Source organism: Mobula birostris, chromosome 8 (assembly GCF_030028105.1).
Source record: "Mobula birostris isolate sMobBir1 chromosome 8, sMobBir1.hap1, whole genome shotgun sequence".
Taxonomy (NCBI): domain Eukaryota; kingdom Metazoa; phylum Chordata; class Chondrichthyes; order Myliobatiformes; family Myliobatidae; genus Mobula; species Mobula birostris.
Genome location: NC_092377.1, coordinates 134,348,059 through 134,366,900, shown reverse-complemented (window position 1 = coordinate 134,366,900; position 18,842 = coordinate 134,348,059). Strand labels below are relative to the sequence as shown.

Below are 18,842 nucleotides of genomic sequence, written 5' to 3'. Positions count from 1 at the left end.
AGGCACAGATCGAGTGGACAGCCAGAGACTCCGCAGGCACACGGATGAAAGAAAGACGCTGGGCTATTTTTGAGGGAAGAGTTAGATTGACCTTGGAGTAGATTAAAGGGTTAGCACAACATCGTGGGCCAAAGAGCCTGTAATTTTCTGTGTTCTAACACAAGTCCTGGTCCATCGCCACACTACGAGTGAAACGTGGTTCCCTTGTCTCCCTGAGTCCACAATACCAGACCAATGCCCCCCCACCCATCTAAGGATCACCCTCCCTGTACCAACTGGAGCATCCTCCACACTATCCCGATATGGGTTAGATACAGACAGTAGCTCTCTCTGCATTGTCCTGTCAAACACTCCCAGGGCTGGGAGAGCCAGACTGCCCGGTACATGGGTACCTCAGAAGCGTTTTGGAATTGTTGGGCACCGCAGGGGATAAACGCCATCTTTGACAAGGATAGGATGATGTTTGTTGTAGTATTGTAAAAAAACAAAAATAGGGCAGGGACAACAAGGGGTAGGCCCATCTACACTCTCCTATCTCACACACCAAGGGCAGGGGCAGATGCACAGGAAAGGCCCCTCTAAAGACAAAGAATTCCAATTATCATTTATTACACCTGTATCCACCTCTGGTTGGACCAAGTTCCTCAAAGCTATTGAAGAGTCACAACTGGAAAACAGGAATCTTTCAGGATTGGGATTCAGGTTTCCACCGGTCTCTATCCCAGCAATAGGATCACTCCCGGCGTGCCCGGGTGCGTGGAGAATGGTGTGAGATCGGATGTGCAACTCCCCGGTGGAGTCTGAGAGCAGCGTAACAATCGGTACACATTGTGCTGACTCTCGTACTTCGGGTTGACACAGAAGTTCCTTCAGCCCATCGAGTATATGCGGACACTTAGAGCAACCCCTTGAATCCCACTTCTCTCCCTCCACCCGAATCTCTTTCGAAAAGCTATTGAAGAACCCCAGTGGTGGGAGAACTCAATGGGCCAAACAGCCCTATTGTACTCTTGGGTCTTCCGGTTCCCCTCCTCCTTCCCTTTCTCCCATGGTCCACTCTCCTCTCCTATCAGATTCTTTCTTCCACCCCTCCCCCCCACACATCTGTGCTCCCACCAGGGGGCATTTACAACAAACAGTCAATCTCCCAGCCTTTGTGGCTTTGCCAACACAGAGAAAATGCTGGAAGAACTCAGCATCCATGGAAAAGGAAGAAGCAGTCAATGTTTTGTGTGGAGATCCTTCATTAGGACTGGAAAGGGAGGGGGGAGAATCCAGAGGAAGGTTGGGGGGGGGGGTAAACTGGTAATTTTTTTCCCTCTTTGCTCTTCCTCATCCAGTCCCCTTCGCTTCTCCTCATCTGCCCATCATCTCCTTCTGGTGTCCCTCCTCCTTCCCTTTCTCCCATGGTCCACTCTCCTCCCCTTCTTCCTCAATCCTTTACCTTTTCCACCCATCACCACCCAGCTTCTCGCTTCAACTCCCCTCCAATACCCCACACACCTCCCCCCCGCCCCACAACCGGACCTATCTATCACCTGCTAGCTTATACTCCATCCTTCTCCCCAGCATACCTATTGTGGCTTCTGCCCCCTTCCTTCCCAGTCCTGTCAGAGGGTCCCGTCCTGAAACACTTGTCTGTTTATTCCCCTCCCCGGATGCTGCCTGACCTGCTGAGCTCCCCCAGCACCTTGAGAGCACCGCTCAGGCTTTTGCCAGGTCTCCTGTGTTTGCGATTAACCGCACAGCTTTGGGACGTGGGGGGGAAACCGGAACGTCCGGGGAAACAACACCCGGACAGCTTCGGGGATCAGGATCCAACCTGGTGGGGGTTTGCTGGATCCGCGGGGGCACCACCCTCCCCACTGCTGGCCGGACGCCAGGAATGGGATGGACTGGACTTTGCTTTGTTTTTTTCAGGGATACAGAACGGTAAGAGGCTCTCCTGACCCAAAAGCCCCACAGCTCAATTACACTCGCTGGCCAACTAACGTACTAACTCCCAAGCCTTTGGGATGCGGGTGGAAACCCGGAGGAAGCCCACACAGCCACAGGAGAACCTACAACGTCCTTACAGACAGCAGCAGGAACCGGGCGCACCAGCGACTGGTGGAAGCTGGAGAGAGTCGAGAGAATGGGGGCCGGGAGGGATAAGCAACACAAGGGTCTTACGGTGGTACCATCCAGCCGAGAGGGTGAGCAAGCTGTCCGACGGCGCCGGGAGAGAGCGGGTAAAACGCCGCGAGCTCTGAGGGGTGCCGAACCCGAGGGAGTCCTGCAGGGAGACAGAGAGAGAGCGAGAGCCAGCGATAACCAGGAGAAGGCCAGGCGGCGACGAGGCAGACAAAGGGAGGGAGGTCACTCACCGCTCTTGAGGTCAAGCTCCGGGGACAGGTGAGGGGAGGGGCTCCCCGGCGAGAAATGGTCGTTGCTGTAGGTGATGAGGGGGGTGAGGGGGTGCACATGGTGAGGGTGCTGAACCAGGGGCACACCGCTGGTCTACGGGAGACGGAGAGAAAAAGACGAGAGATCAGCAAACTCTTTCAGAGGAACCCACACCTCACCCCAGTGACCAGAAATCCCCTTCTCCACTCCCTGACCTTCTTCTCCCCTCCTCCATCATAAATACACAGGAGAAAGCCATTCAGCCTTGACACTACTCTTCGTTTCATTTAGAGACGTGGCCCAATTGCACCAATGCGAACCCCACCCCTTCGGAACGCAGGAGGGAATGGGGAGATGATACCAACTCCTTACAGACAGCAGCCGGTCACTTGCACAGTAATGTTAAGCTAACAGCTGTGCTACCGTGTTGTCACAGAGCACAGAGAGAGAGGCCCTTCAGCCCATCAAGTCCATACCAACCCCCAACCATCCATCCACTAACCTGACAGTGATTCCAGTACATTCTCCCCACATTCCTACCAACGCCCCTGACATTCCCTCACCCACACGTCGGGGGGTAATTTACAGCAGCCAGTTGACATTCTGATCCTAAGTGCTGTTCAGATTTATTTAATCTTATTTCGAGATTTAGAGCGGAACAGGCCCCTCGAGCCGTGCTGCCCAGCGAGCCACCAATTTAATCCTTGCCTAAAGGGACGATTTACAGTGACCAAGTAACCAGAATGTCTTTGGACCGTGGGAGGAAACCAGGGCACCTGCAGGAAAACCACAGACTCCTTACAGATGATGTCGGAATTGAACTTAGACACCCCAAGCTACTGCGGCGCCCGCAGTAGGGGAGCACGGGGGGGGGGGGGGACCTCCTTCTCTCAGGGGGTGGTGAGAGTGACAGCCTTTGGACTGTGGGAGGAAACCAGGGCAGCCAGAGGAAACCTACTTGCTTACAGAAGACGCCGGAATTGAACCCTGAACTCCAGCGCACCCAGCAGTAGTAGCGTCGTGCTGACCGCTACCCGGAGCGCCCCGCGTGGGAGAGAACTCCAGCACCTGGTGGCAACCACACAGGAAAGTGAGCACACCCCACACAGAGAGCATCTGAGGTGGGGATTGAACCCAGGTCTCTGGCATCATGAGTCAGCACCTCTACCCACTGTGCCACAAGTCCCCCTCCCCCACCTTCCGTTACACCGAATCCAATCCAGTGAATTAACCCGAGCAACAAGAGAACACCGCCAAAGAGATATTCAATGCCACGACTCAGACGGCATTCCCGGAATCTCAGGGAGGCACAGTCACTGATAGCTGGATGGAGGGAGTCACACATCAGCCAGCTAGGAGACCGTGATTGTGATTATGGCCCACGTGACTCTCACCCACAGCCAAGGCCAACTGGGCTGACAACATATCAGGTTTGTAAACACCAGAGCTTCTGCAGACGTTGGATATCCTGAGCAGTGCACAGAAAATGCTGGAGGGATTTAGCAAATCAGGCAGCATCTAGAGAAGGGGATCGGACAGTTCAACGTTTCAGCCCAAGACCCCTCATCGGGGCTGGAAAGGAACGGGGCAGAAGCCAGAATAAGAAGGTGGAGGGGAGGGGGCGGGTGAGGGGGAAGGCGGGGACGATGAGGGGAAAAGCTGGGAGGGGACAGCTGAAGGAGGTAAAGGGTTGAAGAAGGAGGAAACTGATCGGAGAGCAGAGTGGACCATGGAGAGGGGAGGGTCACCAAAAGGAGGTGATGGGGAGGTGTGGAGGAGGGGTAATCAGAATGGGGAATGGAGAAAGAGAGAAGGCAAAAAGGGAGAAATGACTGGAAGATGGAGAAATAGATGTTCATGCCCCAGGTTGGAAGCTACACAGACTGAATACAAGGTGTTGTTCGTCCAACCTGAAGGAGAATCCGATGAAGAAGAAGTCTGATGTAGGGGTCTTGGTGGGGTCAAGTACAAAACGTTGAGGGTAGATCAGTATTACATTGCCCATGATTAAAGATCTCTCTCTCTCAAGTAGCAGACTGATATTTGCTATTCCTCACACCCCCCCCACCCCCAGAGGTTTGGAAGGTGACGATATCTCTGCAGCTCGATCACCCCAAGATGGTGCCCACCAGGCTCTGTCCATCAGCCTGACACATTTTCTATAATTAGTTGTTTTATTTTGAAATAGTAGACAGACGGAGTGCAGGCAAAATTTGCAAGCTTGTTGCTGGAACTTGAGGGCCCAAGTTACAGGGAAAGGTCGAATCGGTTGGGACTTTATTCTCTAGAAAGTTGAAGATTGAAGGGAGATTTGATAGAGGTGTACAAAATTATGAGGGGTAGAGAGCAGGCTTTTCCCACTGCTGTTGGCTAAAACTAGAACTGGAGGTCATAGGTTAGTGATGAAAGGTGAAATATTTATTTATTGATTGGGAACAATGTGGAATGCGCCATTCCAGCCCTTTGAACTGTGCTGCCCAGCAACCCCCAATGTAACCCTAGTCTTGACACGGCACAATTTACAATGACCAATTAACCTACTAATCAGTACAGGCCCCTCGGCCCAACTAGTCCATGCCAGACTGTTACTCTGCCTAGCCCCTTGGCCTGTGGACTGTGGAGGAAACCAGAGCACCAGGAGGAAACCCAGTGGCAGGACGTACAGACTCTCTACAGATGACATCGGAATTAACCTCCAATGCCCCAAACTGTAATAGTTGCGCTAACCACTATGCGGCCACGTGGGTGGACTTCTTCAACTGGAGGGTGGTGGGAGTGTGAAACAAGCTGGCAGAGGAAGTGGTGGATGCGGTGTCAATTTCAACTTTAAGTTTGGATAACTACATGGATGGGAGGGGTACGGAGGGCTATGGTCCGGGTGTGGGCCAAGTGACAGGCAGAATAACAGTCTGGCATGGACTAGACGGGCCAAAGGGCCTGTTTCTATGCAGTAGTCCACTAGGATTCTGCAACTAACTTCCTCACTGTCATTTGTCATTTGGCTACCTGCAGGTTTCGATATGCTCTATCATAAACAATATCGTTTAATATCATCTCGGTTATTTTAATTATTCCCAACTGTCAAACCCACTGTGTGACCAATGTTTTTGATTGTTACCCTTTCTCTCCTTGAGGTTAGATTTTATATTCCCAAGATATTATTTGTCATTCTCTGCTGGTCTCTAAAATTCTTCTCGTACTAAGCCCAGTTCTATTCTTCACAACATTCCACACATTTTCCCAAATACTCCCCTTCCTTCTGCCTTCCACTACTACCCCCGCCACCGCACACACACACACACACGCACATACGCACGCACACACATAGACAGACACACACACACACTGAGGCTCTCCATTGGGCTGGGGCTGAAAACTGATGTTATGACCCTGCTGTCCACGTGAAATGCAAGCCTGGGCTTTCCTCCATTGTCCTGTTTAAGTTTAGAGAAAATAAGAAGTTGGACATTTGATACATCCTTTAAATTTAAGCAAATCTGGCGAGCTTTTACCCAATATTTTCATTTAATTTGATTTATTACTCTTCCAATTTTTTTTCCCGAAGTTTTAGATTTGATCAGAAAGTCCTTTTTTTTGCGTTGTATCCTCAAAACGGACTGCCCAGTCCCTTTTTTTTTGTTTTTTTTATATAGTGTATTGTTTTTTTTCCTTCATTTAAAATTCAATGTTTTATCTTTCCTCTTCATGAACTGATAAGAGGAGAATTGCTGTTTTCTTTTTTTATTATATATTATATACCAGCTTAACAATGTGTAAGATTTTGATAATGTCTATCTTAATCTCAGTGTGTATTGCTATTGATATATATATTTGAGATAATTCTCCTCTTGTTTGTATTTATGTTCCTTTTAAATCAATAAAAAGATTAATAAAGAAAAGAAATGCAAGCCAGGGCAGTACGATTTGAGAACAAGCTGTTGCCCATGCAGCAAGCTCCTCTCTCCATGCCCCTGATGAATCCAAAGGATGGCAGAGACCAATATAGTTGGGCACCAGAGGCCTCGCAGGGGTTACCAGTCAGCGTTGAACTCAACGTAGGGACTCCAGCTCTGGTTTTGGTCCCATGAGTTGTTTGTCTGTCTGTCTGTCTGTCTGTCTCTCTCTCCAATCCTGACTTTATTGGTTGGAGTGCAGGAACCGAAAGGTGCTGGATGTGTGGCCACACTTACGGGCTGGCCCCTTCACATCCTTCGGTTGTGTTGGTTATTAAACACAGACGACACATCTCACTGTATTAGCTTGGTGTATATGTGATAAATAAATCTAATCTCGAATCGTTAATCTTCTCGGGAACAGGTAACCAAAAAAAAAATCGAGTGCATGGGTTTCCCGGTGAGAGATTTCAAAAAGGACCTGAGATATAACTTGTTCACAGGGAGGGTGGTGTGTACAGGCAGCAGTTTGCCAGGCCAGTCGACCAAACCTGGTGGGCTGTGCTGGGGTGTTCGAGGAGGAAGCTGCAAAGTTAGCGAGGTTCTTGCAAACCTATCCACACTGCTACCGTCCTGGAGAATCACCTGTGCCCTCCCCTTCCCAGGCAAATCTCCTCCCCTCAGGGCAGCTCCTCCACACTAGAGAACAGTACAGGCCCTTCTGCCCACCATGTTGTGCCGACCCTTCCAACCCACGATGCCGTGCTCTGCTGCGCACGCTATGTTGGTGCCGGAGGCCTGGCGACACGTGCACATCCACGAACTGTGCCAATTGCTGACGCAGAACGACAGATTTCACTGCATGTTCTGATGTACATGTGACAAATCCAACCCGTACCTCCCCCATAGTCAGACTGAGCTGGGCGTGAGTGAACAGTAACCTTCGAGGACCTGGAGATGAAGCCAGCTTCCAGTGGTGGTCAGGTGGTCAGAAACCTCTGGCCTCCCATCCTCCCCCCACTGGCCTACAGTTATTACATTCCCGCGCGCGCGCGCACACACACACCCTACTCCCTCGCACTTTACCCCGTTCCCTCCAGATCCACACCTCGCACCCTCAGCCACTCTACAGCAGAAGGCCCAACACACGCAGTGCCACAAAACCGCTGCCGTACTCACAATGTGCACGGGAGATGGTGCGTCCTTGAGTGAACTTGCCGCCTGGATGTCCAACAGGGGCCATTTCATGTGCAGGTACTGCAGGACATTAGAAACCATTGTAGAATAAGACGACGGACTGAATTAATCAGCAAAGCCCACCCCACACAGCCCTGAACAGTCACACACTCTGCACTCCTCGAAGCCCAGGTACCTCCAGTTGAACTCTACCTTTTTGTGTGTTTCCCCCTAGCTGTCAGTCTGTGGTTTTGTATTGCCATTTGCTACTGCTCTACTCCGTCTCTCACCTGTCTCTCATTATTACCTGTTTTGCTGCCACCTGTGTCTCATTGTGCTCCACCTATCATCTGCCTCTGTGTATTGCTCAGTGTATTTCAGTCCTGTGTCTTCACCTCTTTGTTGCCAGATTGTGCCGGTGAATTTTCCTGAGCCTTTCCAGCATTTGTGTCTGTACCCTGTCCATCTGAATATCGACTCTACCTGATCCTGGTTTTTGGATTTCTCTGGATGTTTTGATCTCTGCCTGAACTTTGATGCCGACCTTGTTTGCACTTCGGGATTTGTAACTCGATTAATATCACCGTGTGCACAGTACTGGGTCTGCGATTGGATCCCTGCTCCAGCATCCTGACACCAGAATAAAAAAAAACCAAACCAATCCCCAGATTCTTACCACATAGAATACGGAACGGTCCAGCACGGTACGGACATTTCGGTCCTTGATGTCGTGTTGACCTTTAAATGTACTCCAAGATCAATCAAACCCTTCCCTCCATGTGCCAACGTAGGAGTCTCCTAAATGTCTCATGTATCTGCCTCTTGGAACAGTGAGTTCCAAGCTCTGCATAAAAACATCCCTCTGACATCCCCCTATACTTTCCTCCCAAGTTATGTACCCTGATATTAGATATTACCACCCTGGGACTAAGGCTCTGGCTGACCACTCAATCCATACCTCTGCTCATTCTCCTTCAGTCCAAAGAGAAAAGTCCTCACTCACTCAACCTCTCCTCGCAAGACGTGCGCTCTAATTCAGGAAGCATCCTGGTAAATCTCCTCTGCACTCTCCTGAAAGCTTCCACGTCCCATACTTCTGCACCAACTGTAAGTTAACCCTAGGTTACAAAGGACTGAGTCTCATCCGGCAAAAATCCGGGAGCTTGGAGCCACTTAACCTTACTTGCTTTTGAGCTTTTTTTTTTAAAATCAAGGATTAACTTTATTCACCGTATATATTTACGTGTACAAGAATTTACCAGTCAGGGTACAACATGCAACAACGAAAAACACCGTTCAACCATTCCTGAGAGTTATATACAATATAAAGTTAGAGGTTAAAGAATTAATTCATGGAATTAAATGAGTATAAACACCAGTGTGTATTTACAATGTAGATAATATTAAACACAGTGGCTTAAAGTGTTTACAGTGGGGGTAATAGAAGGGGGGGAAGGGGCTAAGGAGAATGGTTGATCAGATTAACTGCCAGGGGAAAGAAACTTATAAGACTGAGTTAAGTTTTTGTTTTAACAGGCTTTCCAGAAGGAAAGGCAGTTTGCAGGGTGGGTAGTTTTTGAAACATCAAGTAGACATTATTCTTGTCAGACCTACTTGGTCTGACCTGGAATGGTTTTCTGCAAGAAAAATATGTTAAACTTGCCCTGACTATACACACACACCACCTCCCCCCTCAAGAAGTTTGCCACCTACAGTGTAAAGTGGTGGACACAGCCCAGTGTAACACAGGCTCCATACAGAGGATGGGGCGAGGGGGGGGCTGACTGGCAGAAGGCAGGGCGTGGTAAAAAAAAGGAGGCCTTTTCTGGTTGGCCGCTGGTGACTCGTGGTGTTCCGCTGGCGTCGGTGTCGGGTCTACAACCTCTCATGTTACGTGAGCAACGCCCACAAGATTCTGGAGGAACTCAGCAGGCCACGCAGCCTCTGTGAAGAGCAAACAGCTGACATCCTGGGCCGAGACCCTTCATCAGGACTTCCAGCATTTAGTGTGTGTTGCTTGGAGTTCCAGCACCTCCAGACTTTCCCGTGTTTGCTTTCACGTTATAGGTTAACGATTTGATTGCAAAATTGATGGCTTTGTGGCCAAGTCTGCCGACAATACAAAAAAAACAACATGGGGGAGCAGGACGTGTTGAGGAACCAGGGAACCTCGATAGATTAGGAGAATGGGCAAAGGTGGCAGATGGAAAACGGTGTAGGGAAGTGAATGGTCGCGCAATTTGGTAAAAGGAATAAAGGCATAGGCTATTTTCTAAAAGGACAGCGAATTCAGAAACTGGAGGTGCAAGGGGACTGGGGAGTCCTTGTGCAGGATTCCCTGAAGGTTAACTTGGAGGTTGAGTCATTGTTATGGAAGGCAAATGCATTCATTTTGAGAGGACTTGATTTTAAAAGCAGATTTAACATGATATGAGCAGTTTTGCCTCCCATATCGAAGGAAGGAGAGTCCAGTTGAGGTTTGCAAGGATGAGCACGGGTATCAAAGGGTTAATGTATGGAGACTTGATGACTCTGCACCTGCGCTCGCAGGAGCTTAGCAGAATGAGGCGGATCTCATTGAAAAACTTATTAAATACTGAAAGGCCGAGATAGAGTGGACATGGAGAGGATATTTCCGACAACGCGAGAGTCAAGACCGGGAGGCACAGCCTCAGAATAGAAGGAGAACAAAGGTGTTCAAGACAGTAGTGTAGTGGTTACTATAAAGCTGTGTGCATTTCCCATGACTACATTCTAAAGACACATCGGCGTACTGGACCTTTAGCATGCTGTATCTCTAAATAAAACCAGGTATGAACTTCTTTTGCTAAAGGGTGGTGAATCTGTAGAATTCATTGCCACGGACGGCTGTGGAGGCCAAGATATTGGGTACATTTAAAACCGAGTTATTATTTCTGAAAAACTTTAAATAGCAAAGACTGACAAAGAACCAAAGAGCAAAAGAAGACAAATTGCACACACAAAAAGCACTGAGAACACGAGTTGTAGAGTCCTTGGAAGTGAGACTATAAATCGGGGGGGGGCGTCAGTAAGTGAAGTTACGCATGCAAGAAAGGGCTGTTACACCAACAGGGAGGCGTAGAACGGGACAGGAAAAGCTCTGACCTACATGGACCCAAGCCCGGCAGCAAAACGAGGGTTATGCAACCCCATTTCATAAAAAGCCACAGCTGCAGAAACACCAACAGGAGCTCCAAAGACCTCATCCCGGGGAGAGGGAGGATCTTCACCTCGGAGCGGTGGGGTGAAAGTGGAAGCTTTCAGGACTGAGGACGCCGGTGGGCTGCTGTCAGCACCCTACGCCCCAGCAGGGGAGATGGACTTTAGAAGGAGGAGGAGGGCAGGAGAAGGTGAGGTTGGGCCAGACAGGACAGGGCAGCCATGATAATAAGAAGCCACAAGGAGAAAGAAACTTACCTCAGCTAAGCAGAATCAATCTAGGCACAGCTAAGAACCAACACAGGGGGGAAGAAAGTAACTGCTGGAAATAATTTATGGGTCCCATAACAATACCTAAACCGTGGGACAGAGAATAATTCAGCATGTTTGAGGGGCTTGTAACAAGAGTAGTGAAATAATAGAGCATATACCTTTACAAAGACCAGTCAAAGCAAATTGGCAAGAAATAACTGAGTGGAATGTTCACTGAATCAGCTTTCTACAGTAACAAGTCAAAGAATTAATAAGGGAACAGGGCATTACTCTTACCCAGGACTAGATCTATAGACTAGTCTGATATAAATCCTGTGATGAAAAGATCCTCTGGATAAGATCGTTGGTCGCGTGCATGCAATGTTGGCACCAGAGTCTGTGGTTGGCATTAAAATGGTGGTTATTAAAAATGGCACATCTCACTGCATGTTTTGACGGACACGTGGTCGATAAATCTAAATCTGAACAGGAAGAATTTCATCGAAATTGAAACCACAGGAACTGTTGGCAATGAGAGAGCCAACCTATGCAAGATCTGAGACAGAAGGGTTGCCCCCAGAACATCCTTTGGTGCGTTGATGGTTACTGCAGATGGCACATTTTGACAGGCACGTGCTAAATAAATGTGAACATGAAGAATTTCATCGAAATTGAAACCACAGCAGCCGCTGACAATTAGGAGGCCCTGAATTCAAATCAAGCCAATCTCTGCAGGATCTGAGAGAGAGAAGGGCTGACTGAGGCAGGTTCTAAAATCATTTTTAAAGCAACGAATCGGAATCTGAAACAGGTTTAACATCGCTGATATATGTTGTGAAATTTGGTGTTTTGCAGCAGCAGTGCATGGAGTCATAGAAAAGCACAGCACAGAAAGAGGCCATTTGGCCCATCTAGTCCATGCCAAACCACATCTGTCCAATGCAATACATTAAAAAGACTATAAATTACAATAAGAAAAATATATTCTTTGGACTCCAGATAATGGGGCCATCAGTTAATCGGGGCAGCTGCTTATTTGGGATAAATCTTTAAGGGCAAAAGCTAATTGTTTACTTGGGACACTATGTTGCTTAATTGGGACAGGTGAAGTTTCTCACACCAGTCATGTGCACTTCTGTGGCCATTAGATAGTACATCTTGCTTAGAGCAGAGTTTTTTTTCAAATAGCTTATTTGCATGTGTTTGTGTTCAAGAGACAGTGATTTTTGTCACTGGTAGTTCAGAAGAAATAAGTAGTAAGACAATTCAGAACTATTTTGCTTTTTTTTGAAACACAGATTCAAGCATTCAGTCTTGGCGATGCCATAAACAGCCAGGAGTTAAAATGAAACAATTTCACTACTACAAGAAGTTAGAAACTACGAAGATTTGAAGGCCTCAAGAATCATCTTGAATCTTACGATGAAAATGAAGGTTTGGAGAATGCAATAGTCTGAAGACAGTCCATTATCCACACTAGGCATCTGCACTGATTTTGTTCATTTACAGTCAATCAAAAGAACACAGCAGAGTACACTGGATTAATTCCTCTATCTGATTCCACTAGGAAGGAGCTACATGAGCTTCGACCAGAGGGGATAACTTCACTCACACCAACACGGACCCCACAACTAATGGACTCACTCTCAAGGACTCTGCAACTCATTCTCGATATTCATTTGTTATGACTAATTTTTCGCTTCTTGTATTTGCAGAGTCTGTTGCCTTTTAAACGGCAGTTGCTTGCCCTTCCTCGTTGCATGTGTGTGCCTTTGTAGTTACTGTGAATACCCACAAGAAAATGAATCGCAGGACAGTATATGATGACAGATATATGTACTTTGACAATAAATCTACTTTGAACTGTGAGGTTTAAAGGGGATGTGAGAAGAGAGAGACACACAGAGAGAGAAAGAGAGTAAAAACCTACAATTCAGCCCAGTACATCACGGTAAAAAGGTAGAGTCAGATTTAATACCATGTCGTGAAATTTGTTAACTTTATGGCAGCAGTACAATGAAATACATGATAAATAAATACAGAGAAAAAAATCAGAGTTACATTAAGTACATATATGTTTATAAAATAGATAAGTTGAAAAAGCAGTGCAAAATAACAGAAATAAAGTAGTAGCGAGGTAGTGTTCACGGGTTCAATGTCCATTTAGAAATCGGATGGCAGAGGGGAAGGAGCTGTTCCTGAATTGCTGAGTGTGCACCTTCAGGCTTCTGTACGCTAACAATGAGAAGAGGGCATGTCCTGGGTGGTGGGGAATCCTTAATGACGGATGCCATGTTCCTAAGGCACCGCTCCTTTAAGAAGTCTTGAGCACTGGTACCCATGATGGAACTGACTAATTTTACAAGTTTCTGCAACTTATTTTGATCTTGTGCAGAAGCCCCCCCCCCCCCGCCCCACACACCAGAAGGTGATGCAACTAGTCAGGATGCCCTCCACGGTACATTTGTAGACGTTTTCAAGTGTTTTAGTTGACAAACCAAATCTACTTAAATTCTTAATTAAAATTAGTTGCTGTCTTGCCTTCTCTATAGCTGTATCAATATGTTGCATCCAGGTTAAGTCCTCAGACACTCAGAAACCTGGAATTGAAGGTACAAGAGCCTCAGGACTTGCACCACCAGGTTAAAGAATAGTTATCACCCCTCAACCATCAGGCTTTTGGACAAAAGGGGATAGCTACGCTCATTTTATCTTGTTATTTAAAGCTGGTTATTTATATCTGCATTTGCATAGTTCTTTTTGTCCATTGATCCTGTTTATGGTCACTGTTCTATAAATTTGCTAAGTATGCCTGCAGGAAAAGAATCTCGGGATTAGATGTAGTGACATGTATGTACTCTGATAATAAATTTCACTTTGAACATGCTGCCAGAGGAAGTCCTGGAATCGAATACAATTGCTACATCTAAGAAACATTTGGAGAGACAATTAAGTTGGCAAAGCACAGAACTGTCCTAATTCAGGCAAGTGTAGATGAGTACAATATGGTCAGTATTGACAGGACTGGTCAAAGGGTCTCGATTTACATTACTTATTTAGTTATTTATACATTTCTTTTTGCAACTTATAGTAACTTTTTTTTATATACAGTTGCTGCATCTCACGACATACATCAGTGATAATAAACCTGCTTCGCTTTAGCACTATTTTCCATATTTCTATAGTAAATTTTATGTCTTGCACTGCAAAACAACTAATTTTGCAACATATGATTCTGATTTAGATGCCTGGGAAATTCTGCAGAACTAAACAGGGTACAGGGAAGAGAGTTGGCGGCTGTCCTACTGAGACATAATGAACAGTTAGGTTAGGTTCTGAACTGGGAGACACAGAGCTGCAGTGGTAACACGCTCAGCAGGTCCATGTGCCTGGGGGAGGTTGGGGAGGCAGTAATTGTTGACGCTTGGGGGTCAAAACCTGTCTGTGTGCAGGGTTTTGTGTCAATACATGTCGCCAGGTGCAACCCACAGAAAGCTATTTCGAAGAGCAAATAGGGCAATTCCGATCGAGGTTACAGACAGGATCGGATGTACTTCAGGTCTTTCAGCGTTTGCCAACCATTAGTTCTTACAAAGTGAAACCTTACATCATGGATGCCTGTGATGCTTCATTCCCGGGTAAGCTCGACACCTTTTACACTCGCTTTGAAAGGGAGAATAAAGTTACCCGTGCGAATCCCTGTACCATCTGGTGACCCCGCAATCTCTGCCTCGGAGGCTGACGTCAGGACATCTCTGGGTGAACCATCGCAGGGCAGTAGACCCAGGTGGTGTCCTTGGCAACCTGTACCAACCAACTGGCGGGAGTGTTCAAGGGCTTGTTCAGCCTCTCTCACTACTACAGTCGGACATTCAAGAGGGCAACAATCAGACCAGTGCCCAAGAAGAACAGAGTGAGCTGCCTCAATGAATATTGCCCAGTGGCACTCACATCTACAGCGATAAGGTGCTTTGAGAGCTTGGTTACAGCTAGAATCAACTCTTGCCTAAGCAAGGACTTAGACCCTCTGCGATTTGCCTTGGTCTGCAGCAGATCCAATCTTGATGGCCCTCCACTCAGCCTGGACAGTAGTAATGCCTACACATTATACACATTGATTAGAACTCAGTGTCCAATACAATCGTACCCTCAGTCCTAATCAACCAGCTCCCAGACCTGGGCCCCCGTACCTCCCTCTGCAACTGGGAGAGCCCCGTCATCTCCTCCTCACTGACAATCAACACTGGCGCCCACGACTGTGTGGCTGGGCACAGCTCAAATGCTCTCTACAAATTTGTTGACGACGCAACTACTCCTGGTAGAGTTTCAGATGGTGACGGTGGGGGGGGGGGGGTTGGGGGTTACGGGAGTGAGAAAGATCAGCTGGTTGAGTGGTATCGCAACAACATCAGTGCGACTAATGTTGCGATACCACTCAACCAGCTGATCTTTCTCACTCCCAGGATCTGTGGTCTCCGGGAACGGGAAGTCAAGGGAACATTGATAAGAAGGGTAAGCAGCTTCAAGATCCTGGTTTTCAACATCTCTGAAGGTCTGTCCCAGACTCAAGATATTGTTGCAATTACAGAGAAGGAACGTCAGCGGCTACGTTTCATTCAGAGCTTGAGGAGACCTGGCACGTCACCAAATTCCTACAGGTGTACCGCGGGGAGCACTCTAACTGTTCGCCTCACCATCTGGAGTGGAGGGGCGGCCGCACAGGATCGGAAAAAGCTGCAGAAAGTTGTACACTCAGCCAGCTCCATCATGGGCACCAGCCTCCCCAGCGACCAGGCCAGCTTCAAAAGGCGATGCCTCAAAAAGACAGCATCTGTCATTACGGACCCCCATCACCCAGGACATGCCCTCTTCTCACTGTTACCATCAGGTAGGAGTTATAGGAGCCTGAAGATACACACTCAGCGATTCAGGAACAGCTTCCTCCCCTCTGCCATCAGATTTCTGAATGGGCAATGAACCCATGAACACTACCTCATGTTTTTTGTCCTCTCTTTTTCCACCACTTGTTTAATTAAATGTTTATATATACTCAATATAATTTATAGCTTATTATTATTATATATTGCGAGGTACTACTGCCTCGATGTACGCCAGTGATATTAAACCAGATTCTGAGGCGTGCACAGTCTAATTCCCCAAGGGACGCTGTTCACCTTGCTGAGTTCCTTCAGTACGAGTTGCTCCGGACTGCAGTACCGGAGGAATTCAGCACATCAGGCCGAGACTCCAAGTCATAACTCTGGATTTCCAGCATCTGCAGAATCCCTTGTGTTTATGATCTGCAGAATCTTGTGCCTCCGGCCAGTTGTTCTCTCTAAACACGCATCAGGACGTGGCCAGCCCGGCTATAAGAATGGCTAGTCTTCACTAACTTTACTAACAACTCTCCTGACCATCTCTCCACACCCCCACCCCCGGAACTCCCCCAGGAAACCTTCTGCAGCTCACGTCGGGTTTGGACGCCCGATATCGGGAGATTACTGGGTCGGGCTGCCGGCGCATCTACACTTTCTGCGAGTCACACCCGGCGCGGCGAGACTGGGAAAAAATTTACCCCGAGGCACGACAGAAACTTGTGCCAAACTTTGCAATTTGTCGAAAGCGACAGGGAGTGAGGGGTAGGGGTAGGGTTGGGGGTGGTGGGTGGGAAGGAAGGAGCGAGCGCGCGTCAGGGGTATGGGAGGGAGAGGGGAGAAGGTGGGATAGACAGCGGGGCGGGAGGAGGGGGTGCAGCGAGGTCCAGAACAAAAGGCTGAGAGGCCCGGTTCGGGGGTGGGACCATGGCGATGGGAGAATGCGGGAGAGATCCGGCACAGGCACACACACACTCTCTCTCTCTCTTACACACACACACACGGCCCCCGGGACGAGTGCGCGAAAAGTTTGAACAAGTTTTCGGACTCACCGTGCGCGGCCCCGAGGGCAGGCCTCGCGGCGCCGCCAACTCCGGGATCAGCAGAAAGGGTAAGGTGGCGGCCGACAACGAGCCCCCATCCCGGCTCCGCGCTGCAGGGGAGAGAAAGGCGGCGATTGGGGTTAATGGAAGGCCAAGGGGAGGTGGAGGGTGTACGGGAGAGTAAGTGAACAGGGATGGGGAAGGGGGGGGAGATCCAGTGCGAGGGGGCACAGCAGAGATCAAGTTGAGAGAAACAGGGATCGAGTCAGGCAGGGGTTTCCAACCATTTTTAATGGCCAGACCGAGGGATCGGCGGACCCCGGGTTGGGAACCCCTGCAGTAAGGAATCCAGTGCTGTGGGGAGGGGGGGGGAGATCCGGTGCAGACGCAGAGATGGAGTTGGTGGGCGGCGGTACAGTTAAAAAGAGGGATCAATCTAGAGCGGGGGTGCGGGAGAGGATCCAGCGCAGTGGGTGCGGGGGGGGGGCAGACAGACCCAGCGCAGTGACAAGAGATCCAGTGTGTGGAGGGGAGACGGAGACGGAGACCGAGTGGGGAGGGGGGAGATGTCCTGGGGCGGGTGGGGAATCGGTCTCACTCACCCTCCTCCTCTCGATCCCGGCGTTTTTCCACCAAACTCTCGGACTCGGCTCTGCGCTCCGCCTGCAACACACAAGAGGCGTCAGCCCGGGGTCCAGAGCGGCCGAGAGGTACGCGGTGGAGGGGGGGGGGACCGGCTGCCGGGGGAATCCGGGGCGGCCGGCGGGAGATTGCGAGGGGGATCACCGACTCGGAGCTGACCTGGGTCCTGGGCGGACGGCCACCGCTCTCCGGTCCCTCGGTCTCTTGCAGCAGCGAAGATTTGACCTCGGCCAGGTCCCGTTCGCCCTCCTGCTCGCCTTCGTCCTTGAAGCGGATCAGCTCGTCGCTGGCCCCCAGCTCCCCGCCGCCGCTCAGCGGCATCTTCCCGCCCGCTGCCCCGCTCTGACTGCCAGCTGCCCCTGGCCCCCGCCGCCAATCAATGGCCGGGGCCCGACCGTAGCCCCGCCTATCGCCCCGCCCCGAACGCCAATCAATAGCCGGGGCCTGACTGCGATCCCACCCTTTGCCCCGCCCCCTAGCGCCAACCAATGGCCGGGCCCCATCCACTGACCTGCCCAACCACCAATCAATGAACCGCGGTCCCCGCCTCCTAAACCGGGTTTATCCCGGGCACCGCAGCGCTCGCCCGCCTGCCCGTCCCGGTAGCCCCGTCCCTCGCCACCCACGTCTCAATCCCGCTGCCCCCAGAAAGGACGTTCACAGCAGGCGGATTTCAGAGAGCTCCGGAGGTAAATTAGACATTGGGCACAGATGCTGCAAAACTTCCACCAACTTCGCCCTAACTTCCTCTCTCTCTTTCGCAGCTCTCCCACCTGCGATAGTAGCGCTTGTCTACAGGAGCCAGCGGCCCTGCCGAGTGTCTCCGTCACTTACAAAGGATAGGGAGGTTTAAACAAATTCCTTCGGTTGAAATACCAACTTAAAAAAAAAGGAAATTCAAAGTAGTTAGAGTCAAGTTTGTTATAATGAAAAATTTGCATCAGCATCACAGGCACCTAGGTACCAACACAGAAAATTATATATGTGTGTGTTGCTTGAATTTCCAGCATCTGCAGATTTCCTCGTATATGTGTATGTGGTATGTGTAAATTACATATAAAGTTGTTTGTTATCACTGACATATGTTATGAAAATGTGTGTGTGTGTTGTCTGCCGATGTCAGAAACCTATGAGGGAGAGTATTTTTAAAGTGGAAAAATCCATTCAAATAGTGCAAAATGAGAGCAAAAGACGTGAGGCGGTGTTCGGGGACCATTCGGAGATCTGATGGCGGTGTAGAAGTCGTGGTAAAGCGAGAGCTTAGCACAAAACAACACCATCAGACTCAGCTCAATGCTGGACCCTAATGTTGTGTTCTGTGGGTTGTAGGGCCAGTTCAGACACCCGGTGATTGAAAGCAAGTAGCTGTTCCTGATCGTTGTGCTTGGGTCATCCGG

General features: G+C 49.2%; 1 protein-coding gene across 3 annotated transcripts in view; it reads right to left on the bottom strand.

Moving 5' to 3' along the window:
- Positions 1-17,786, bottom strand: part of LOC140201727 (transcription factor 7-like 2) — a 34,290-nt gene extending 16,504 nt beyond the window's left edge. For 2 of the 3 annotated variants that reach the window (XM_072266309.1, XM_072266311.1), the window contains exons 1-6: positions 17,605-17,786; positions 17,406-17,466; positions 16,813-16,913; positions 7,458-7,535; positions 2,367-2,499; positions 2,173-2,275 (exon numbers count right to left, since the gene is read on the bottom strand). In XM_072266309.1, coding sequence (XP_072122410.1) covers positions 2,173-2,275; positions 2,367-2,499; positions 7,458-7,535; positions 16,813-16,913; positions 17,406-17,466; positions 17,605-17,766 — 638 coding nt within the window. In that variant the 5' untranslated portion in view covers positions 17,767-17,786. The remainder of the gene's footprint in view (positions 1-2,172; positions 2,276-2,366; positions 2,500-7,457; positions 7,536-16,812; positions 16,914-17,405; positions 17,467-17,604) is intronic. The other variant, XM_072266310.1, reaches the window with a different exon arrangement.
- Between the last annotated feature and the right edge of the window lie 1,056 nt (positions 17,787-18,842).